Source organism: Ilyonectria robusta (genome assembly GCF_021365365.1).
Source record: "Ilyonectria robusta strain PMI_751 chromosome Unknown BGZ61scaffold_19, whole genome shotgun sequence".
Lineage (NCBI taxonomy): Eukaryota > Fungi > Ascomycota > Sordariomycetes > Hypocreales > Nectriaceae > Ilyonectria > Ilyonectria robusta.
The window spans coordinates 351,749-374,484 of record NW_025764453.1 but is presented as its reverse complement, the minus strand read 5'-3'; the positions used below and the strand labels follow the sequence as shown (position 1 = coordinate 374,484).

Below are 22,736 nucleotides of genomic sequence, written 5' to 3'. Positions count from 1 at the left end.
GATGCAATGGCGTTTGATGGCAATCCTTGCCTAATCCATGCCAAACGCCAAATGTCAACGTCACTATCCAGAGAAAACCAGAGATGTGGGCGGAGCGGGTGGACGACATGGCAGCAGTGGGGCATGCTAATTTACCACTTAACGCCCAAGCCAAGGCCCAAGACCCATTGTCAAGCCACACATGACATACTGGGTCTATGACAACGTCATCGCGGGCTACTTTCAATCCATGTGAAGTCGCAAACGAGCCTGCTAGCTCGGCCAGCAAAGCAAGAGTTTTTGGACTCCAGTCGTATACAGCGGATGTCTAGAGCGAGGGTCCTCTGAGTCACGGAACAAACGAGAATCAAGGTGGCTGTCCTTGCCCACGAGCAATGGATGGCGACGCGTCTTGTGGCTCGTTACATCGCCACATCTGGCTGCATGCGACAAAGCTTAGGGGTGACTTCTCCCAGACGTATGACTCTATCGAAGGCTAGTTACTGCTGTGCACAGAACGAACTACGCACTAGTATTTACACTGGAAACCTACCTTGAAGAATTATCCTGGTCCGGCGCCTCGGGAGTCGTTCTGCAGCCCAGCGGCCTGTTGCTACCAGAGCGTCCCCTGTACAGTTCAGTGCTCGTGCTGTCGGCGTCCCCTGTAGCCTCCACTATAAAGCTCCCCATAGCCAGTAGCGGGCTCCCGCGGGTGCTACGGTGCCGCCGGAACCGTGGCAGTGCAGCGCCGAGCAGCCTACGGAGGAGAGCCCCCGGAGTGCCAGCCCAACAGGGGACCTCACCAACTTCTTTGCCGGCCTGGCCCTGCCGACGGCGCCTGTGTGTGTGTCGTGCCTTGTTTGTGCCTTGATTTTGGTTTGGCTTGCCAGCTGCCATGAGCTGCTGAGTCGACAAACCGTCAACCTCCGCCATTATACTCTGGCACACCTAAACCAGTGCCGCCTCTCAACCTCATCCACATCCGAGCTTCACCAAAGCTGCCCTGCGCGCCCTCTCCTCGACTGTCGCCTGCGTCGACGCCGTCTGCAGCTGTATCCAACTCATTGGCCCCTCCTCTCGCTCGCTCGCCCGCCCGGGCTGCCCGCCGCGACCCCGCACCCGCATCCAGCTCGCTGCCACTCACCACCCTCGCTACCTACTACGGACGTACGTCGCCTGGCCGCAGCGCCGCATCGCAGCACAGCATCGCAGCACCGTACCACCGCAGAGGCGCACATCGCATCGATACCCAGGTCAATTGCCTCGTGCGGCTTTCTGCAGCTCGTCCTGGGACCCCTGAGGTACGAATCAACGGTGTCGCCTGCATCAACTGCATCAAGCACATCAAGCACATCAAGCACCCACGCCGATGAGAATTGCTCCGTCCAGTACCTAACCATCCTGTCCTAGTTACACCTCGACCGCACAACTAAAGTACAGGACACTCCCCCGCCGAATACGCCGCCTGAGTCCCGCGAGCCAAACTCGACGTCTCCTTCGCGCCCTCTCCCTCCTCTTGCGACCGTTCTTGGATGGCCATGTGGTTGAGCTTCACTTCGCAACCTCGGTAGGAAGAAAAAGCCCACACCCAAGTCCACTCAACACGTATCCTCGCCGTTTCAGGCCATCCGCCCGATATCAGAGTATCAGAACAGCGATCCGTGGCCTTCATTCCCCAACGGCCCTGGTCGCCGGCCACAGTCTAGACCGCCCGCTGCGAGAGTCCATTTTAGCTCCAAAAATCGCACCATCCCCTTCATCGCTCTTCTGGTGCGCATCGAATCGATCGCGGCCCGTCTACCGATCGACATCCCGGGTTGACCTTGTTCCCTCCCTCTCCTGATTTTACACACATCCACCTCGCCGAGTCTGCCATATTTCATGGTCTTTGCTTCTCCGAAAACTCTACCCACCCCGCAGTCGCTTTCGACCTTCCATCCGACCCTCCCCTCGCCATGAGCTCCGACAACGTTCCGGCCACGCCGGACGAGGCGTCCGAACACCGGGATTTGTCCACGCCTGCGTCTCCAGGCTCTGACGGATCGTCCGAACCTAGCACGCCGCTCGAAGCCCCGGACAGCCCTGACAACTTTCCCAAGCGAGTCCCCTCGTTGCGATCCGTTTCCGATCCCCGCAACATGAACCCCAACTCTACCGCCCTTGGGCTGCTGGGTATGGCCAGAAACCCTGTGCAACACTCGTCTAGCTTCGCGGGCAGTGCCGGCGCCACCATGGATAACAGCATTATGGCCAAGGCACGAGCACTGCACCAGCAGCGACTACAGAAGGGCATGTCTCCCGTGAGCCCTCCCTCGCCCGGGGGACAGTCCCCGGCAGGAGGCATGGCTAACGGCTTCCCGCCGAATGTGCGCATCCCCCAAAATATGCAACGGCCCAACCCCATGCACCCGAAATCCGCCCCCGCGGTACCAAAGTCGTCACTGAGTGAGAGGAGGGCGAAGATGGGCGGCATGGGCGGTATGGGCGGCATGGGTGGGATGGGCATGAAGCTGTCAGATATGGGAGGCAGCACCCCTTCTCCTACCGGAATGCGACGACCAGGCGGTCTCAAGCTCTCAGACATGGGAGGAGACAAGCCCGAACAGAAAAATCCAAACGGATCCGGCCATGGTTCGAAGATGGATGACTTCAAAAAGTACATTGACACGGACAAGGGCTGGGTCACATTCGACGGCGCGGCCACCATTACCAGGACAGGAGTCAACTTCGCCAACGGCCAGACGTTCAGCATCTCCCTCGACGAAGTGGAAGTGCTATGCGAGCTAGGAAAGGGCAACTATGGAACAGTCTACAAAGTCAAGCACGCAAAGCGGAGAGCCCCCCGGTTTGGTCAAGGCCTGGGGGGAAAGCCCATGCCGATCCAGCAAAGCCGATCCGATCCCTCTCCAGTTAGGCCTACGGAGGACTCGACGGAGAGCTCGACCGGAAATGAGGACGGCACTTCGGGTGTAATCATGGCCATGAAGGAGATGCGCTTGGAGCTTGACGATGCCAAGTTCACAACCATTCTCAAGGAGCTAGTCATCTTGCACGAGTGTGTATCACCCTATATCATCGACTTCTATGGTGCCTTTTTCCAGGAAGGCGCCGTCTACATCTGCATCGAACACATGGACGGCGGTTCTATCGACAAGCTATACAGTGGCGGCATCCCGGAAAATGTGTTGCGAAAGATTACATACTCGACAGTCATGGGGCTCAAGTCACTCAAGGAGGAGCATAGCATTATCCACCGCGATGTCAAGCCAACAAACATTCTGATCAACACCCGCGGCCAGATCAAGATCTGTGACTTTGGTGTCAGCGGCAACCTCGTTGCCAGCAAAGCCAGGACAAACATTGGATGCCAGAGCTACATGGCACCTGAGAGAATCTCGGGTGGTGGATTCGCACCAGCCGGCAACAGTGATGGGTCGTACAGCGTTCAAAGCGACGTATGGAGCCTGGGGCTTACAATTATCGAATGTGCTAAGGGCGCATACCCCTATCCTCCCGAGGTGTCCTCCACCATCTTCAGTCAATTGAGCGTACGTCTGAACCCTATTCTCATATGCGATTCGTGGTGATAGCTAACTCTGTGGTACAGGCAATTGTCGAAGGAGACGCACCCTCCATGCCCGACAAAGGCTACTCAGATGCCTCCAAAGACTTCGTCAAGGCGTGCCTGCACAAAATCCCCATGAAGCGACCAACATACGCCATGCTCCTGAAGCACCCCTGGCTTATCGAGTTCACCAAGCCTCAGACCATCACCGAGGAGGTCGAAGAGGGCGAGGAAGCCGAAAAGGTCGCTGAGGCTGTCGGCAAGATGGATCTGGGCTCAACCACTGAGGATCCCGAGGTGGCTGAGTGGGTCAATGCTGTGCTGAAGCGCAAGGAAGACGGCCTTGATAAGAGCGGCCCATCCCAGCCAGCATTGCACGCCGCACCGCTCGATAGCGTCAGCCCCATCGGGAGCCCGCTCGTCGGGGCGGGGCCGATAACATTTTAAGGACGTCCGGCAAAAGAGCAAACATCTCACTGTCATGCGAGTTCTGCATCTCTACCACGCTTCCCCCTCTCACTTGCGCTCTCCCCTGATGCAGATAACATTACACGACCGGATAGGAATGCCCTTGGACAAAGCCAACAGAGCGGGCATCTAGTTGGCATAAAAAGATCGATATTTTCTCTACTCCTCACCAGCATCGCACAGCATTGGATAGTAACGATTGGCGGCTTCTTTGTTTCAGCTCCCCCCCCCATCCATCATCAATCACATCAAGCGTCAAGGTTGGATCATCTTGCCGGTATTCCACCTTGTCCCCCACCTACACGTTTTCTTTTTGTTGGGTATTCATCCTCGTGTTCTTCCCTTTTTTTTCTTGCACAAATGGCCCCTGTACACGCATTGGGACGGCTCTTTTAGACGGGAACTCCTCCAGGTGAACAAACAAGATGGGAGAATGTTTTTTTTTTACTTATGCTTTACGGAATTGGAAACTGGGATGGGAATGGAGGGGGAATCGTCACTTTTTTGAGTATTTTCGGAGTATGTACATATGATGATGATGGGAAAGAGGCGAAGAGAGGCTTTGAGGGCAACTTCGGCTTCCGTTTTGGTACTGCATTGGATGAGGCATGCGTGAGTTTGTTGTGCGGGTAGAAGAGGAGGTGGAGTGTTTTGATCACGGTGTTTCACATAGGTACCTATCATACTTAAAGTGAAGATTCCTTGATCAGTAGCGCAGAAAAAGAAGCCAATTCCATGGACACAAATTACGGTGCACGAAATCACGATTTATCAATCTCCTTCGATCATGACAAGCAACATGTCTCACTTAACACACGACCACGATAACGAGAAGGTTTATTAAAATCATACAATTCGTAATTTAGACTATTAGGCAGTAGGTGACTCTAACCAGAGACACGGGCCGCGACGGCACGGATCCCACCTGCTCCGACAGCATAGCATGTACAAAGTCAGAATTAGGGGTGACGGGTGGATAACCGCTTTCATCTTCTTCCACCTCCAGGACCGTTTACCACTGCTGCGGATGTGCTGATGGTGGCATTGCTGTCGTGGTCGCTCTGGCTCGTTGACTCCAGGCTCCGGCCATCAAGAGACCTTTCCTCACTAGAAGCATCTCGCAATTCAATTGCGCTATTCTCGATTACGCTGCTCTCCGCATCCTCGTTATCGTCAGCGGCACCATCCACGACAGGCACCCGTGGTGGTGCCTGCGTACACCGTGGGCTGGCAGACTCAGTGGCCAAGGACGATGTCCCACGCTAGGAGTAATCGTCTTTGACCCGGCGGCCATCGTAGGTGTGGCTGCGAACACTACGGCTGCGACGGCCCCACGAACGACCACCAGAAGAAGACTGTTTGTCACCACCACGCAGACCAACGCAGAAAAGCATCGTAGCGAGGAAGAGAGCTGCCCATGAGCCCCAGGCAAAGCCGAAGGCGTAGGCGCCGACCTTGGCAGAGCGGTTGTCCGAGTGGAAGGCGTTGCGAGCAAGGACGAATGTGGCACTAGAAAAGTTAGTGATGGTACCAGTGGCATTGGGGGTGTGACATACGTCATCAGAGACATTGCCAGCGAGGAGAAGAAAAGAGCGACGAAGGAGACGAGGCCAGAGATGGCAGCGCCCAGGCGGCCACAACAGGCAAGGAAGCCGGAGAAGAAGGCCAAGACCTCAAAGAAGAGGGTGATGAGAATAAAGACCCAGGAGAACCGCCACATGTAGAAGAACTTGGACGACGTGGTGTGGCCGCCATGGCTGCCGACAAGCTCCGAAGGCGCATTTTCGGGGCGCGAGTCCCAGGCACGACCAAAGGCAGGTGCAGGATGGGCGCTGCCACAGTCCTTGTTGTTGGGTCCGCAGAAGTAGAAATATGTCCACTGAGTGGTGGCGCGCGCACCAGAGATGCCCTGGGTATCGGCGCGCAGGAAGTAGGTCTTTCTGAGGGGCGCCGTGTCGGAGACGCCGGGAAGAATGATGAAGAATAGGAGGACGATGGAGGCAGCTGTTAGGATGAGGCCAGCCAGGCCGAGAGGGGCGTCTAATGAGGTTGTATGTCAGCAACGGTGACGATGCCAGCGGATTATATTGGGCGGTGATGCGATGGTGTTATGATTAGTTGGGAACCTACTCTTTGCCATGACAGTGCTGGATCTTGATTGATGATGGATGGTTATATCATTCAATCAACAGTCAATCCACCGCCGACGAGTTGCTTTGGCGACTCTCGACTTGTCCTGTCGGTTTGCTCGTAGTCCGTGGTTAGATGGAGGAAGCAAGCGAGCGAGCGAGTCGCGGTTGAGCAGTCGATGGATGGGTACCCCAGCCAAGTATTTATGTCACTCGACGGCGTGTTCCCTTGTCGTCACGCCAGGATGAGCTCGGGCTGAGAAACCCGCCTTTTGTATGCTCGGCCCAGTGTTCCAGGGAAGAAAGAGGATGGTGAATGTGGCGAAGAGGAGAGGGGCTTGGAGTGACGAGCGGAGGAGGAACGGGCGATTCCTTGCTTTTTAGCCTTTTGGCGGAAGCCCGTTTATATGGGATGCGCCGTGGGCTCTGGTGGGTTCACGTAGTACCTACGTATTCGTAGCACGCAGGAGCTCACCTGCCGACCTGCCGCTAGTGCAGGTTTTAGGTGCCTGGGCCACACTTGGAGGTCCTAGTCAGCGGGGCAGGAGCGAGAAGCCGCGAGTGTCTCAGCCAGGTGCGATCGGGTTGGGCAAGACCTGGGCGAGGCTTGGGGTGGAAAGTGGGGCCCTCGGGTGATGTGAGCTGTGTGTCTCTCACTGATCTTAGTCGGAGGCGCGTGCTGCGAATGTGAGGAGGTGGACGGCCGAAGAAGAGGAAAATTTTGAAACAAGCAGGGGTGATGAGAACCGGTTCGTAAACTTGGCCGGGCCTGTGTCAGATGCATCGAAAAGGGTCTGATCGTGGGCTTCTGCCGGCAAATGCTGCAACCTCATGGGGAGGATTATTGGAATATTGTCCTGGTGGTGGCCGACAGTATTACGTATGCACTGTACGTCCTACAGGATGCAGAGTGCAGCACGTACGTCCTACCACTCCGTGACAGCTGAAAGAACACCCGAGCGTGCTGCAATGGAGGCTCCATCGACACAGTCCCCCAGTGAACAACAGCCAGGTGAGATGTGAGTGGGGAGACAACATCCGGTGTAGGAATGAATGCTGGGTGATGACGACACGGACCCCGACGGAGCTGGCCTAGCCCGCAAACCATGAAATAAACACCGAAGATCATGACAATGTTCCGCCGTTCATCGCTCAGGAGTGTGCCGCAATGAGGATTAGCGCCGAAGCCTTTTGGATCCATGACACCCATGGCTTGGTTTATTGGGTGCTGATGTCATGCCATGGACCTCCGTTGTACAAGCAAGCCGCGACGCTCTTGGGGCTCAGGCCCTGCCTGGGGTTTGCGTTGTCCAGATGTCTGGCAAGATCGTGGCTCGGTACAGTACATAGCATTTTTCGTATATCGAATTCGTCTGTTTTTCCATTCCCAGCCGGAGAAAAGGGCGGTTGCTCAGTTCAACGCCATGGAGATTCCCTGTTTCTGCTACAATGTCTCTCCTGACGGGCCCTCGCCATATGTTTCGAAGCCAAGCTTCCACTGAAACCAGCATCTCTCCCTCTCCTTCTCCCTAGCTGAAATGCAATTGATTAAATGCTCCACGATCTAATATCGGAACTTTCTCCAGATGGCCCAGCCCATATCGCACCACCCACTTCGGTCGTCAGCGTCCTCGTTTGACAGCTGCAGCCCCACGATCCACAGTGCACGATCGCGATGCGAGAGCCCACCAGACCGTCGCTGCGCCACTCTCAAACTGCGTAATTGTTGTACAGCACGTAAAGTATCGCCGACTACACCAGAGTCTGGGCAGATGAAGCGTCAAACGAATGAATGATGCAGTCCAACGGTAGCGTTGTCCATCATCATCCGCTGCTGGCCCGCCATCGAACTCTTCTGGGCTCGGCGCTTCTCCCCCCGGTGCCCGACGTCACCACTCCCACTAAGCCGTGAATCTTCCCGGCACCGCAAATCCGCCCCATAGGATCCACGCTTGACCAAGTGACCAAGTTACCTCACCTCACGCGCCTGTCGATCCTTGCCGTTCTGCCGCGACCGTCCTTTTCTGGGCCGATCCAGCGTCTGGCCTTTTCTCTGAACCTTGTCTACGTTACTCCGTTGACGCAATTCTTACACCCCTCAGAGCCAATTGACGATGCCGCCACGATTACGGCCCCCGCGCCGGCTCTGCTCCGTCCCGCCCCCTCCCGCAGCCGTCCTCCCTCCGGCGTCACGGTCCGGGGCTCCAGTCCGAAACGGGGCACATCTTCGGGGGAGCTGCGACAACGCCCTCCGATGGTCCAGCTCATTCACGCCGCGTCGTGAGCCGCTGCCTCCGCTCACGCTGCTCGCCCACCAGCACCTGACCAGCACTGGCCACGGCGCCTTCGTCCCGTACGATGTCGCCCAAGCCGCCCAGGAGGACCTCCGGGCTCGCCTCCTCGCCTGGAAGAGCCTCCCCGATGATGATCGCCCTGAACCCCCGCGGCCTCACCTCCTCACCTTTGAAGCCACCCCGACCATAACCCTCGGCCGTCGCCAGTCCGCCCTCACACCCGTTCAGGCCTCCCGACTCCAGGCGCCACTGCGCGTTGCCCTCCCCTACCGATCTACCCCCGTCCCAGAAGCATCTTTTACCCCAGATGTACGTCAGACGGCCCGCGGGGGTTTAACGACATACCATGGGCCTGGACAGCTTGTCTTCTGGCCAGTCCTCGACATGCACTCGCCGCTATACGCCCGCTATTCCGTGCTCTCCTACGCAGCTCATCTCGAAGCCACCACCCGCCGCCTGCTCGCTGGCCTTTTCGGTCTGGAGTCGTACACCACCCGTGACGAGCCGGGCGTCTGGGTGCCCACGTCCGCGGGCCAGCCGGAGCGTAAAATCGCCGCCTTGGGCGTGCATCACCGGCGGCACGTCACCTCACTAGGCATCGCCCTGAATATCGACATCCCCATAGCGGGGCCTGAAGATGTGAACCCTTGGGCGCGCTTCGTACCCTGCGGGCTCGATGGCAAACTCGTAACGTCTGTAGCGGCGGAGCTGCGGGGGCGGGATGATGGGGAGCATAGCGTCGGCGAGCTTGTGGGATGGGATATGGCTAGTTTGGCGGCGCAGTGGGCGAGATTGTTTGAGGAGGGGTTGAGAGATGAAACAAAGAGGGTGGTAGATGGCGAGGCGATGCGAGCTTTCGCTAAGTGAAAGAGCATGTTGTCCAATGATGAAGCTCATGGCCGATCTGCAACCCTATACCTTCAACCTCTGTTGTTTTAGATACCCCGTCTCTTCAATTACTCTAGACATTGAGTAGATAGTTTCCTGAGATGATAACTCGTGTAATTCTCCCTCCATTCCCTCTTAAGGAATCATGCCAGGGCTGTACTTGGTCAGCTAAGGACACTACTCCTAACATTCATGTGCAATATACTATTGTGAAGGAAATTTCTCTCAAGATAACATTGCATGTTAAAGAACCTCAAACTGGCTTGACAACGGTCGAGTCGAAGCTTAGATCTTCGCTAATGTTACAAGTGCGATCCAGACATTCATGTGACCTTCAATTTGACCACGCTGGAACCATGGTTCATGGTAGAGTGGTTCCTATACGTTGCAGTCTTGTGCCTTTTGGCCAATGTTGGGGTGCCCTTGTTCGGTGTCTGTGCCCGGGCTCGCCGTCTGGTTAAATGGACGACTATGCAGTCCCTGTCTGAGCCCTCTCTCCTGAGGGTTCATGTGAATGTTTCTACTGGCTGGATAGGGGAACATCTCCCGCCAGTTAGACCCAGACACAGCGTATTCGTTTTATCGAAGACCTAAGGGAAGTTCAAGTACTGGTCAAGGCGGACGAACAAAGAGTCGCCGTGCCCACCCACGGGACGATTCGTAGAATTTGAGTAGCTAAGGTCACCTTGTAGAAAGACCAAATAAACACCCCACATCATATAATTCAATAAAGCGTTCACAAAAAGACCTATAAGTCACCCGTACAAGTATTATTGTGGCATCAACGCATGAGAACTTCAATAATGAAACCAAGCTCAGATATCAATCCTCGCATCATACATTGTGACCCAAATCGTACTCTCAAATACCCTCCTCCCCGCTCCTAACGTCGGCGTTTCGGGCGCCGGCCACGGCGAGCTCTCACAGGACCTTGAGTAGGATGCTTCCTCACAACATTCTTCCTCACAACGCCACCCACGGCAAGGTCGATGACGTCAACGGGCAACTCTGCGATCCGCCATTCAACGTATCCCTGATTATGTTCTCTTGCCACGTATTCCCAATCCTTCTTGCAAGCCTCGTCTAATCTGAAAGGATGGCTGCACTTGACGCTGATCCGAACGCCTTCGTTCACCACTTCATAGCAAAAAATTGCTCCTCTGTAGTTATCCAGACTGTAAATGATGAGGAATCTAATGCTGAGCATGCGTAGAGCTTCGTGGGCCGCACTCCTAATGAGCATATTCGTTGTGTTGGGTAGTTCGTCTAGGATATCTTGAATGGACCACAAAATCAATCTTTCAAGAGAACCCCATTGCAAGACATTTGCCGAAAAGAACCCCTGCGCATCGATGCTATAAGGGACGTAAAAGTGTTCTAGCTGCTGAGAGAATTGGGCCAGCCTCTGCCCAAGCGGTGTAAGAAACGGGCTTTGTGAAATAGACCGATTTCTTTCGCCGGGTATGTGGTGAAGGCGGACTGTCTTTAGCGACGAGGGCCAGCTATCCAGCGCCTTTACCCAGTTCTGGGCTGTGACCCGACTGGTTTTCTGCTCATAGCTAACCCGCATGTGCAGGTCAAATTCTTTAATCGAGGGAAACGACTGTAGAAGCATTGCAACTGCCCTGGGCTCGAAGTTGCGAGTTGCTCCTGCTCCGATGGAGAACCTGGATATGACTGCAACCCTTGGCAGTGTTGAAGAATCGAAATCAAGGGAGAAATGAAAATTATGCGCGGCAGCATATATACACCGTGCCCACGTGTACGACGTAATTGAAGCAGGTTTTGGTAACGCCCACCCTGAAGCCACTTTTTCCAAGATCGCTCTCAGCATCTTTTTTGAATAGCTTGGGGAATATGTCGTAATCTCGAGAGAGATGCCGCCGCAAGTTTCGTTTCGGTCCCAAAGGCTCAGGTGACTGAGAAAGGCCCAAAGCGTTTTGGTGAACCTGATGTTGTCCTTCATCTGCTCACGTTCTAGTACAGGCAGCAGAGGGGATGCGTCAATTCCATTGTTGGCGATTGCCAACAAATTCTCTGTCGCGATATTCTTTGTAGGGGGGGCTTGGTGTTTGGCGAACTCGAGCTTTAACTTGATATACTGCACATATTTGCGACGCCGGGTTCGAAAGAGCTTCTGAAACATCTTGATTTCGGATGTCTTGACGTATATCTCTTGGAATGTAAGCTCTTCGAATACAGGTCTCCAAGACTTGCACACTGTTGAATAGCTAACTAGGGATGCTCTGTCGTCGTATTCGGCCTGAGCAAGATGTCTCAAGATGATGAGTTGGATCTCTGGAGGCAAATGGCCCCAGACATATCGGGCCATTTTGATCGGTGCAAGAAGGTGTTTGTCTCAGCAATGCCCTGTGCCATATTTCTTCTGTTAAATGTGTTTTTTTCAAGGCGTGTCGACGTTGAGTGGGTTTGGGTTGGACTGGTAAAATTATTTGGTACGAATGAAAGGAAACAAGTAAAAGTTTGTCATGGACAACCGGGTTCGCGAGCCGAAGAAACCGGGCCAAAAAAAAAAAGCAGGGAAAGCAATCTGGATGCGCGTCAAACTTTGTTTTCGACTTTGGCTCTGCTGTCTCTCCTGATCGAGGCCCTGGAGTGACCCCAGAGAGGTCATGGCCCAGGTATTCGGTAGCCATTTCAAGCCCCTTTAATGGTATAAAACGTGAGGGCATTCATCGCTCCAGGTATTGGCAGGCACGTACACTGTTTCTTTTCAAATCAACTAAGATGACGCCGCCCACTGCTGGAGATATCAAGTACCCAGTTCAACAAGCCCAATGTAATTGCTGCGAATTTTATCCTTCAACGAGAAGCAGTGAAGGTCGTGTATCCCAGTTCTCTAACTCTCCAGGGACAGCCTTCCGCCAAGTCAAAGTAACGCAGTGACTGTGCGGTCCATAAAAAGACAATCCGACGTAACATCCCAGACTGTGCGGTCCATAAAAAGACAATCCGACGTAACATCCCAGACTAATCCACCGCCCGTTAAGAGACCATACTTAACGCAGACAGACGCACAAACCGGTGAGCACTCTGTCATATCTGCAAAGATAGGTTAAACGTGCTGACGTATCAAGTATAGGACCCCCGAGGCATAGTGCGAGGTTTCACGTACGACAACTCTCCACAGATGAATACACAACATTCTGGCGTTGGCTAGGAGGAGACATCGCGGGCCGCCAAGGTAGGACGAACGTTAGCTCCGCGCAAGTCAACTACTAATGGCTCATGTAGACTGGACGGCAGCCAAAGCCTCTCGAACGTCCGTCAACCTCGCTCTCCGAGCCCAAGGTCGAGTGGTCCTAACTGCCCCTTTCCGTTTATCAAGGCGACGATGGCTACCAAGTCATCGACCAGGAGTCCGCTCATCAGACCACACCATCCAAGCCCGAGCATGGCAAGACGTCGTCCTTGCGGTCCTTGCATTTGACTGCGTCCTTAGTGTCGTTGGCTGTGAACATTGTAAGCGGCAGCGGCCACAAAACGCAAGGGCCGCATCCCGCTCACGCAGCTTCTGAGTCGACAAAGCCACGCCAAAGGTCTTCGCCCAGTTTATCCTCAAGTTCAAGACACGGCCTAAAGATGAAACTTATGTGCCTATTAAAGGGGATATGGTTGGTGGACAAGCAACATGAGATATATGCCCTTAATAACTGACGAGCGGTAGGTAGGTGCCTAGAACAAGTAGGTACCTACCTAAGAAAGTGGGACGTTGCACCGTGAATAGTTGTTGCAGTGAGGAGTGAATCTCGACAGACTAGCCCTATATAATGCACCACCTCCTCACGATTCCACCACATTCCCACCACGTACATCCCTACAATTTGCAACAGTCTAGTATCCGTTCGTGAAGTCGCCACCCAATTGGATTCCCACCTCAAGCGTCCGAGGTAGTCATGAATGCCGCTTCAGGCACCACCGCTGTCGGTAGCGATTCCTGGATCGGAGCCGACGCCACCCAGTCAGACGATGCATTCCATCAACGAGCTGCATGGTTTGTTGCTGTGGTCAAATGGGATGCTCTCCTCTCCCTTTCGTCACATATTCGCAGTGGAATTCCATGCAAAGTCAGCCATGAATTCTCCGTCGGTCACTTCAACATGGTACGGCGCATCGTCTTCGACGACCAAGTCAGCTGGGCCGTCAGGCTCAGAATGCCACCCATCGCCGACGTGCCTGCTGACAGAGAGGCTGCGAGCGTTGCGAGAATCATGCAAGTGGAGGTAGCGGGCATGAAGTTTCTCAAGTAAGTGTCATGTCGGTCTCATGACTCTCGCTTGTCCAGGATCTAAATTCATGTCAGGGCCAAGACCGACATTCCCGTACCCGAGGTTCACTCCTACAACACCGAGCAGGACAATATTGTGGGCGCTCCATATATTTTGATGGATTACATACACGGCAACGTGGCGTCCGAGATGCGGCTGGCAAAAGACTGTGCCCTCGGCCTCTACGGCACTCCGGAACAAGACCGGAGCTTCAGGCGGGAAATGGCCATGATCCAAGCCGTCCTCGCGACCTTCACGTTCGACCAAATCGGAAGCCTGTACCAAGGCCCCGCCACGGAGGAATTCTTCGTTGGCCCGGATATCGAGACGGATAAGGGCCCTTGGTCAAACTCGTCGGATTACTATGCCGACGTGGCCCAACACTCGCTTCAAGTATGCGTCAACAACGCAGCGCCGGAAGTCCTGACTAGTGCGTCCTTCACGCTCCCAGTCATCTTCACCGACTTGATGGAGTTCTGCGGCGGCAGCGACGGCAATTCCAGTAACGGTCCTGCCGCCCCTTTCTGTCTCACAAACAGAGACCTTGGCCCTCACAACCTTCTTGTTGATGAAGAGTTTCATATCGTTGGGGTCATCGACTTGGACGGCATCATGGCTGCCCCGTACGAGGTTGCGGCTCAGTTTCCTTTGTTTGCGGGACTGGACCCAGAGCCGCCTGGCCATTTTGAAACCAAGCCGATGGCCCTTGAACGCATCAAGAGGACGGAACCCTTGATCAGGGAGTACAACGGCATGGTCAAGGAAATCGAGGAAGGCGCCAACTCACCAGGGCAAAAAATCTGGAATATCATGCTCTCGAATGGTGCTCGAGTTGTTCAGGGCCTGAGCCAATACAAAGGGCATCAGAAGTTTGTCAATGACAAATGGATGGATGCATATGCTCGGCTTCTTACTGAGCATTTCAATTCCACTGCTCGCACCTCTTCCGCAAACTAAGAACAGGGGTTAGGGAGTGAGCTAGATGTATTTTTAGATTAAAAATAGCTAGAAAGGTTTCTACACAGCAAGTCCAGTCGAATGAGATGCGGTAGGAATACCTAGATAAGTTAAGCTTAACGAATGGGCGCAGGCCGACAGTGCGGGAGCTAGTACGCAGCTAGAAATTAGCGGAACGCAAGACAGGGGCGAGGCATGCCCGACACCCCGGTTTTGCGGCTCATCGATGATCTACGATCTACATCCTACTATATCCACCATGCTCCGCAGTTATTGAGATATCTCCACCAACACCCACGCAGCAGCTCGCTCACATGCGGCCTCGATAGACAACGGGGCGGACGCAAGTAGACGGCTGGGGAATGGCCAAATCCCTAATTTCTGTAGCTTTGCACACCACCTTTTTCGCCCCGCAATCCGGATCTTCATTCCATCACACTAAATTTGCCGTGTAAGTCAGGGAGTCACGAATAATGAGCGAATTCAACAGTTATCTACACGGCCCATTAGCCCTCAAGCCCGGCCATATCTAAATCATTCAAAAAATACATCTCCGTAGGGAGTTTCCTTGAAAAGCTCGTAAGTTCAGGCTCAGCCAGCCCGTTATTCCAGCGGCTGTGCGGCCCCGGTTGCCAACCTGGGATGGCTTCTCCTACGGCTGAAAACGGCCGCGCCGTTGACGGCAGGCTCTAGGTAAACACGATCAAAAAGCTGTCACTGCAACTACTCGAAAAGCGGGAATTGTACGCTAGTAGAACTCAACTGGATATTTACCCAGATATACTCCACCTACTATCATTTCAGTACCGGCCTTTCATTCTAGTAACTACCTGTCATTCGCCTTTCACATGCCAGCGAATCTTGATCCCGCTCAGCCTGTGCCCGAGTCATTCTCCAGGGCCGGCATGGTTTTCGACTGGTACCGCAACTTGCCATCGAGACGTATTGATCTGTTTGATGACTACGCAGGCGACGTGTTATTCCTAGTCGAATTTGACTCGCTACTTCCTCACTGCTTCCTCCGAAGGTTTCTTGACGTCTCAGATGCTTGCTTTGTTATGATTCATGATGGCGCCGTGGTAGGGCAGCTTCAGTTCAGAGGTACAAATATTTCGCAGCTAGAGACAGAGTTGGATAACATCCTCGACATTTTTCGCAAACTGAAGAGCATACGGGAGCCAACACCGAAGCACCAACTCGCACGGCCACAAGCAGGTTTCGGCTCCGGGTTATGATTGCCTGGTTCATCACGAACCAATACAATGATGCCCTTATAAACGGGGTGCAATTACTTGACAGCAAGGTATATTATCCGGGACTCATTCCTTCCACTTATTGTTAAATTATCTTTTTCCAGATATTGACTAATATTTTCGAACATGCCGAGCTCAAGGAGCTGCCCGAAGCCACATTCTAACCCTCCCAGGCTGCGAAGTTGCCGCACCTGTCGTTTGCCCGTTTCAAAGCCGTTGAGGGGCTCAACGAGTTTTCTGTGGCTGATCTGGTTACGCTCCTGGCTCTCCAGAGCTGGTTGACAACTAGCCAGATCACCAAGGACAATGCTGCCCTGGTGCTGCTTCACACTGCAGCGTTGTCTGTTCTTCAACTTGAGCACCGCTACTTACCTATGTTCAGCAGTCCAGACGGCTATAAGCATACTATTTCTCCATTCGCGCAGTCGGCGCTTTCGGTTCTTTCTAGCTCGGCATGTATCAACCCACTTAAAGCCTCAGATGTCTCATGCAACCTCGTTGATCTCGTAGATGGGGGCTTACTCGCTATAATCATGGCCGACCACGACTTTCGATCAACTCTTCTAATTGAAGATAAAATAAGGATGGAGTTTGCCTCCCTTGTGCCACGCTTACCCGTATCTGCGGTGTTTCGATAAGCATCAAGGTTGAGTCACTCGTTCCTACCAAGCGCGAGATACCTGCATTAGCGACCCCGTCTAATGATGGCGCATCCTCGCCTTCCAGAACGCAGTATTCGAAAAAAACTTCTTGATCCCATCCGTCTCACAACTGATGATGAGCCCGGCGCCCTGAATCCCGGTCAAGTCCAAATCTACAAAGAGCTCTCATACTGGCGCAGTCATGCAAAGGTCCCGGTCGGTCAAGGACTACCTGTCTGAGTCGAGCGAGAGGCGAAGAAACATGCCCTCACTCAAAATCAAAATCTCCAGAAGGAAATTCAAGTGTATGCTGCCAGTCTAACTAATGCCTGCGGTAAGATCCTGGGGCCCCAGATCACTGTTTCTGGCTCCTTCAGCCAAAATCTGAAGCCGGGCGCTCTCAAGCCAGCCAGCCAAATAACGAAATCCTGCCGATGAGTCTTCAAAATGAAGCAAAAGACCAGGCAATAAAAGGGGCGGCAAGCTCGCCGAAGGCTATTGCTATGAAGCCAAAGAGCGACATCAAGGCTAATTTTTGGAGAGCCAAGTGCGAAAAGTTTCTGAATGAAGGCGACCTGATTGCTCGTCACAACCTCGGCTTCCAATATTTCCAGAGTTTGGATAAGATTGATGAGCTAGGCCCCGAGGTTCAGCTCTTTATCATTGGCTGCCTTTTCCGTATCATTGTCAACGGAAAGACGCCCTCGATCAAATAAGCACTGTCGCTCTGACATAACTCTGTTTATGGCTTGTCCATCACGGCTTCAGGTATAACTTCGAAAGTTGCAATAGCGCTCGAAGGAATCGTCAAGACACTTGGCTTCCCTGGAATCGACGTCACGGCGAATGCGCCATCTCGACCACTGGCCTTTTCCTGCCTTAACCCAAAGACTCTTTGAAACCAGCAAATTCTCCTTCCCGGTGACCCGATTAAGTTCCAACTTGAGCATTGCGGTCCGTACCTCGACCGAGTCATTGACTCGGCGCCAGACTCACGCGTCCGTTTTAAGCCCATGGCTGGTAGCGAAGCGTTCTCGATGCCATTGACAAGAACCAAAGTCTGTTTGTAACAGCACCAACTTCTGCTGGGAAAACATTCATTTCATTTTCCACCATGGAAAAGGTCCTGCAGACTGATGATGATAGCGTGCTCGTATACATCGCACCGACCACGGCCCTTGTCAACCAGATTGCAGCCGAGACTCACGGCCGCTTCTCCAAGAACTATACGCATGCAGGGCGCTCAGTCTGGGCTGTTCACATGCGAGACTCACGCATCAACAATCCTACTGGTTGTCAAATACTCGTCACGGTCCCACGTATGCTCCAGAACATGCTGCTTACACCGTTGCATGCGGAAAAGAAGAATTCATGGTCCACGCGTATCAAGCGCATCATTTTCGATGAGATCCATTGCATTAGCCAGGCCAAGGACGGCATAGTCTGGGAACAGCTTCTCCTGCAAGCGCCATGCCCTATCATTGCTCTCTCTGCTACAGTCGGGAATCCCCGTCAGTTAAGTAATTGGCTTTCGTCGACCGAAAGAGCCAACGCCAGCGACCTTGTTACGGTTCAGCATCATTATCGATACTCAAACCTGCGAAATTTCATCTATGTGCCGCCAAAGATGTTTTGCTTCTCTGGACTACCTGCTCTTCCTGGCATTTATATACCTGGCCTTGATGGATCAAATGCCTTCGCCTTTGTGCATCCCGTTGCTAGCGTGGTCAACAAAGAGAAAGGACTTCTAAGTGACTTTAGTCTCGAGGCTCGCGACTGTCTGCATCTCTGGCGTGTTATGTCTCAGCACGCTACGGAGAAGCATGGCCTTTCTCATGCACTACATCCAGAAAAAGTACTCCCCCAGTTAGTCAAGAAGATAGATATCATCACCTGGGAGGCCGATCTCAAGGCGATGCTCCGCCAGTGGATGCTCGATGATAGTTCACCGTTTGATCTAGTTCGCCAAGATCTCGGCAGCAGTCTCCAGCATCTGGTAGCTCGTGATATTATGAGCACCAAGCAAGGCTGTGGCGGAGACTGTGGCCACCGTCAAGTCGACGCTGACGACATTGTTTCTATGGTACTGCCCGTTCTAGTTGACCTGCATACAGAGGGAGCCTTGCCCTGTATCGTTTTCAACTACGACCGCATCATGTGCGAGACGCTAGCTCATTGCATGATCGACGAGCTTGGTAACGAAGAAGCAGCATGGAAGGCGTCCAAGTTGTCCTGGCAAAAGAAGCTGGCTGATTACAATCAGTATATGGTAGAGCTGGAGATTGCCCGCTCTCGCGCCGCCAGGGCCCCGCGGAAGAAGCCCAGAAGGAAGAAAAGCGCGGTGAAGATGATGACGACGACGAAAAACTCTCGCGAGCCGAACGTGCCCGTGAACTTGCCGACGCCGACGTCAGTGTGTGGGCTGGGTTCAACCCGGATGCACCTATTGATGGCTTCCATTTCGCGGACATCACCAAGCTGGCCATGTCAGAGTTGGTCGAATTCCAGTCAGAGCTGAGCAGCTTCAAAGTGCCGGAGTGGCTTGTTTGTGGACTGGAGCGTGGAGTTGGTGTACACCACTCGGGCATGAATCCCAATTATCTCCAGATTGTTGAAGTGCTTTTCCGGAAAGGTTTCCTACGAGTGGTTTTGACGACAGGTACGCTTGCGCTTGGTATCAACATGCCTTGCAAAACAGTTGTATTTGCAGGTGACTCGATTTCCCTAACGGCGCTCAACTTTCGCCAGGCTGCTGGGCATGCCGGTCGTCGTGGCTTCGACGTGCTAGGAAACGTCGTCTTTGTTGGAATTCCAACGGCAAAGGTTTTTCGGTTACTGAGCTCCCGCTTACCGGACCTTACTACGCAGTATCCTATTAACACGTCTTTCATCCTTCAACTGGCGGCACTTCTCCATGGCTCCAATAACTCGTCATTCGCCCTTCAGACGATCAACTCCATCTTCTCACGGCCGCATCTGCATCTCGGTTTGCCCGAGTCCGGGATAACAGTAAGACACCACCTGCGCTTCTCCATCGAATACCTTCGCCGACAGTTGTTGCTTGACATGGACGGTGCTCCTGTTAATTTTGCAAACTGTATCTCGCCTTTGCACTACACGGGAAATTCTGTCTGGGCATTCCACGCGTTATTGAGCAAGGGTTACTTCCACATGTTGTGCAAGGACATCGATATCAATCCGGAGCGTGTCCTTGCAACGCTGATGCTTGTCCTATCGCACATTTTCGAGCGTCAATTGTGCAAGCATTCGGATATCGAGTTCGTTGACGACGGCATCAAGCGCTCTTCATCCATCGTCTTTCTCCCAGCGTTGCCTAGAGCCGCAAAGGACGCGCTTAAAGCTCATGATGCCGAGACTCTATCTATTTTCAAGGTGTATGCCAAATCATACATCGATCAGTATCTGCACCATGTAGACGACAAGCTTCCGCTCACGCGACATCGGATTGGGTCTGAGGTAACATTAGACATACGCAGCGGCGCCTGCCACCCACCACCGGTCGTCCGCTCTCCATTCGTGGCGCTCTCTGGCCATGGTGACGAATTTTCCACTATTTCCGAGCTATGCAACACCATCCGCTCCGGAGTATTCCTCGAAGAGGCAATAGTGCCGCACCTGCGAATCTATTTCGAGGAATCGGATCCACCCCTTAACGCATACCTGCTTGATTTCTTCAAACATGGTGATATCAGGACGATTGAGCACGTGAATAAGGTCCAAGAATCACAGGTTTGGTCACGTCTAAAAGGTATGTCAGGCTTGTGCCGAGTTTGGGATACTTTGAAACGCTACTAACATCCATCAAGAGTTTGCCACCATCCTACACACAATTGTTGCCTGTCTTGCCGACTTGACGAGGTCTAGGCCCCCGTCTAATACGGACGGTGTGGATATACAAAACGAGAGAGATTATCTCAGGGTGCGGCAAAATGGCAAAATGTTTGCGAAACAGGAAGAGGCTGATAACAGCGGCTCTACTGGAGAGACAAGCGTCGATGGCACCGCCAACGCTGAGAATCACAGTCTCAACGAGGATAGTGAAGAGGACTGCCATCATGGTGGAATAGGCGAAAAGGCCTACTCAAAGTGCTGCGAGCTTTTGCCGAGCTGCACGGTGAGTTTGAAGCGAAGCTGAACAAGATTGCTGTCTAGGTGTTGGAAGTCGATCTAAGCTACAGGTAGACTATTGATGAACTCGGCGCAGATGGGGCGAACCTCTTACGTAGCAAATGGATAGAAAAAACTGCCGAATACGAGGTTTATTGCATGGAATTGATACAGGGGTGACGCAGATTTTGGCCATCAAGCAGGCCGCCGGTTCATATTGTTGGCGGTTAGCCAACGGTGGCCGGAAACGCAGAACATGGCGGCCAATCTGTAACCACTAGAAATAAATACGTTGCCACTCCAGAGCACAAGGCATGAAGTAGACGAGACCAATATCGGCTGCGTGTGCTGCAGCTTTCCCACGGCCCTTGAGTTAGATAGAATCGTCATTCGAATAATCATCTCCTCTTTCTCTCCCGCCTTCTTCCACTCCAGGAGAAATCGGAGTCCAAAAGGGCTCCGCCCAGGATGGTTAATCGATAAACCGACTACTATCTCTGCCCTGTCGACGAGTATTGGCGGTCACCTGATGAGATGCCAGAGGGTAAGTATGCAGTCCCAGCGAACGCGTCCTCGGTGCCGGGCGATACCCGAAAGACCTTCGTTCTGGTAACCCTACTGCCACGGGTCCCAGCAGTTCAACATCCAAGATCAACATCTGTCCGAATTTGACTTGCGCAGGAATTTTTGATCAAATGTCGGACAAAGGCATGTGAATTGCTTGTTGCGATATTCCGAGCCCTTCATGACTCGGAGAGGGTCGTAAGGTGTACACCAGCGAGTGCGTGGTAAGACAAACAGGAACGATCAATCTTGATCCGGAGCGTGCGGGTCACCCGCCGGCCCACCTACCACCCTAACCTAACATGTATAACATGGGACTCCGTTACTTTTCTATTTAATGCCTGTATTGCTGTTATGATCTCTTAGACGCTCCACAGCACAGATAGAGGAAATCAAGCACACTTACAACCTCCAAACTAGTCCATTTCATGGTGATGAGACTGGGATGCTGTCGCATTTTCTTTTGCGAAACCAGGGAGAATACCTGATTGCCTTTGCTGGTGCCGCAGTACCTAGTCTTTTAAGCTCACTTGGACCCTGCGGTGTTCTGAAGGAAGTTCACTCTTGTCGGTGCCGCGGTGCCACAAACCATATCGACGCTGCAACACCCGAAAAGAAAACCCTTCCTCTGTGCTGAGGTACAGAAGAACAAAAACGGATCTTGGCCCTTGCCTTATTCCATCTTCCTACCCTGTGCTTAGGGATCTAGGAACAAAGTGGGCCATCTAACATACCGTTGTTTGGATAGGTGGTAACATAAGTACCTCTAAACTTGTGTAAAATAAAACCTCATGTATATCTACTTTATAAAGCTATAATAAAGATTATAAGCTTAGGAATTATGCTGAGAGAGTTCTGTATAGGAGATTGTTTACCTTATCTAAAGTATTGAGTTATCTTACTACGAGGAAAGTAGGAACGGAAGATGGGAATGGGAGGTAGGAATGGAGGGTGGAAACAGATCGAGCAAGCTTCAACATATCGAAGCAGCTATCTTGTGTTGATTTAAAACAATGTGAGATCTTAGATAGCAGCAGGGTTTTAGGCGAGTTCAAGTCACAGAGTAAGTAAGAAGCAAGAGTCCTAAAACGACGAACAAAATACGATATATACATCTATTATATATGTCGTAAAATTTACTTACTTCACATTAATCAATATGAACTCGATGCCCGGTCGGAAGATGAGCCATAGTTGTCTCGCGTCGTCCTCTATGTGTTGCATATTCAACGACTCCGCCTTGCCGCCGCCATGACTCTCCCGGCCCCGCCCCCATTCCCGGTCCCGTCAGGGGGTGCACTCCAGGGGATCGTCAATGAAACGGCGGCTGGGCTCGAGGACGCCGACGCCGATGACGAAAGCGATGAAGACGATGACGGCAACTTGGCCGCTGGTCGGCCCCAGGCCGGTGGTGGCGGGAACCCGATCATTATCTCTGTAGCTTTATGATAAGTCTAATGTTTTATTTATAGTCAATTATTTTATGAAAAGTCTTATGTTTTATGGTCAATTGTTTTATAATAAAGTAGTAAGTTAAGGTTTATAACGAAGCTTTAAGTGTCACAAAAAAGACGGACGTCC

General features: G+C 52.8%; 8 protein-coding genes across 8 annotated transcripts; 6 read left to right on the top strand and 2 right to left on the bottom strand.

Moving 5' to 3' along the window:
- Positions 1–1,934: 1,934 nt before the first annotated feature.
- Positions 1,935–3,991, top strand: BGZ61DRAFT_496739 (kinase-like domain-containing protein; the record flags this gene model as incomplete). Its single annotated transcript, XM_046251054.1, has 2 exons — positions 1,935–3,527; positions 3,587–3,991. The coding sequence occupies 2 exons, from the start codon at positions 1,935–1,937 to the stop codon at positions 3,989–3,991; spliced, it is 1,998 nt and encodes a 665-aa protein (XP_046100334.1).
- Positions 3,992–4,820: 829 nt separating this feature from the next.
- BGZ61DRAFT_73713 (SUR7/PalI family-domain-containing protein) lies at positions 4,821–6,630 on the bottom strand. Its single transcript, XM_046257030.1, has 3 exons — positions 6,143–6,630; positions 5,569–6,052; positions 4,821–5,521 (listed from the first exon to the last, which is right to left on the bottom strand). The coding sequence occupies exons 1-3, from the start codon at positions 6,150–6,152 to the stop codon at positions 5,275–5,277; spliced, it is 741 nt and encodes a 246-aa protein (XP_046100333.1). The 5' UTR covers positions 6,153–6,630; the 3' UTR covers positions 4,821–5,274.
- A 1,499-nt stretch (positions 6,631–8,129) lies between these two features.
- BGZ61DRAFT_520588 (uncharacterized protein) lies at positions 8,130–9,520 on the top strand. The gene has a single exon (XM_046252456.1). It carries the CDS (start codon positions 8,256–8,258, stop codon positions 9,300–9,302), a length of 1,047 nt encoding a protein of 348 aa, XP_046100332.1. The 5' UTR covers positions 8,130–8,255; the 3' UTR covers positions 9,303–9,520.
- A 686-nt stretch (positions 9,521–10,206) lies between these two features.
- BGZ61DRAFT_535986 (uncharacterized protein) lies at positions 10,207–11,655 on the bottom strand (the record flags this gene model as incomplete). The annotated part of the gene is made up of 1 exon (XM_046254334.1): positions 10,207–11,655. One exon carries the CDS (start codon positions 11,653–11,655, stop codon positions 10,207–10,209), a length of 1,449 nt encoding a protein of 482 aa, XP_046100331.1.
- Positions 11,656–12,071: 416 nt separating this feature from the next.
- On the top strand, positions 12,072–12,862 carry BGZ61DRAFT_552415 (uncharacterized protein; the record flags this gene model as incomplete). The annotated part of the gene is made up of 4 exons (XM_046255530.1): positions 12,072–12,218; positions 12,272–12,368; positions 12,427–12,528; positions 12,579–12,862. 4 exons carry the CDS (start codon positions 12,072–12,074, stop codon positions 12,860–12,862), a joined length of 630 nt encoding a protein of 209 aa, XP_046100330.1.
- A 378-nt stretch (positions 12,863–13,240) lies between these two features.
- Positions 13,241–14,569, top strand: BGZ61DRAFT_481641 (uncharacterized protein; the record flags this gene model as incomplete). The annotated part of the gene is made up of 2 exons (XM_046249315.1): positions 13,241–13,590; positions 13,648–14,569. The coding sequence occupies 2 exons, from the start codon at positions 13,241–13,243 to the stop codon at positions 14,567–14,569; spliced, it is 1,272 nt and encodes a 423-aa protein (XP_046100329.1).
- A 362-nt stretch (positions 14,570–14,931) lies between these two features.
- Positions 14,932–15,804, top strand: BGZ61DRAFT_481640 (uncharacterized protein; the record flags this gene model as incomplete). Its single annotated transcript, XM_046249314.1, has 2 exons — positions 14,932–15,020; positions 15,348–15,804. The coding sequence occupies 2 exons, from the start codon at positions 14,932–14,934 to the stop codon at positions 15,802–15,804; spliced, it is 546 nt and encodes a 181-aa protein (XP_046100328.1).
- A 1,773-nt stretch (positions 15,805–17,577) lies between these two features.
- On the top strand, positions 17,578–20,692 carry BGZ61DRAFT_591050 (uncharacterized protein; the record flags this gene model as incomplete). Its single annotated transcript, XM_046256669.1, has 3 exons — positions 17,578–18,658; positions 18,727–20,232; positions 20,291–20,692. 3 exons carry the CDS (start codon positions 17,578–17,580, stop codon positions 20,617–20,619), a joined length of 2,916 nt encoding a protein of 971 aa, XP_046100327.1. The 3' UTR covers positions 20,620–20,692.
- Between the last annotated feature and the right edge of the window lie 2,044 nt (positions 20,693–22,736).

What these genes read in the sequence shown, in the direction of transcription:
- BGZ61DRAFT_73713 (XM_046257030.1), bottom strand. An exon ending in CTGGCAATGTCTCTGATGAC is followed by an intron (nt 5,522 to 5,568) that starts GTATGTCACACC and finishes TAACTTTTCTAG; the next exon opens with TGCCACATTCGTCCTTGCTC.
- BGZ61DRAFT_520588 (XM_046252456.1), top strand. Translation starts at nt 8,256, where the DNA reads ATGCCGCCACGATTACGGCCCCCGCGCCGGCTCTGCTCCGTCCCGCCC.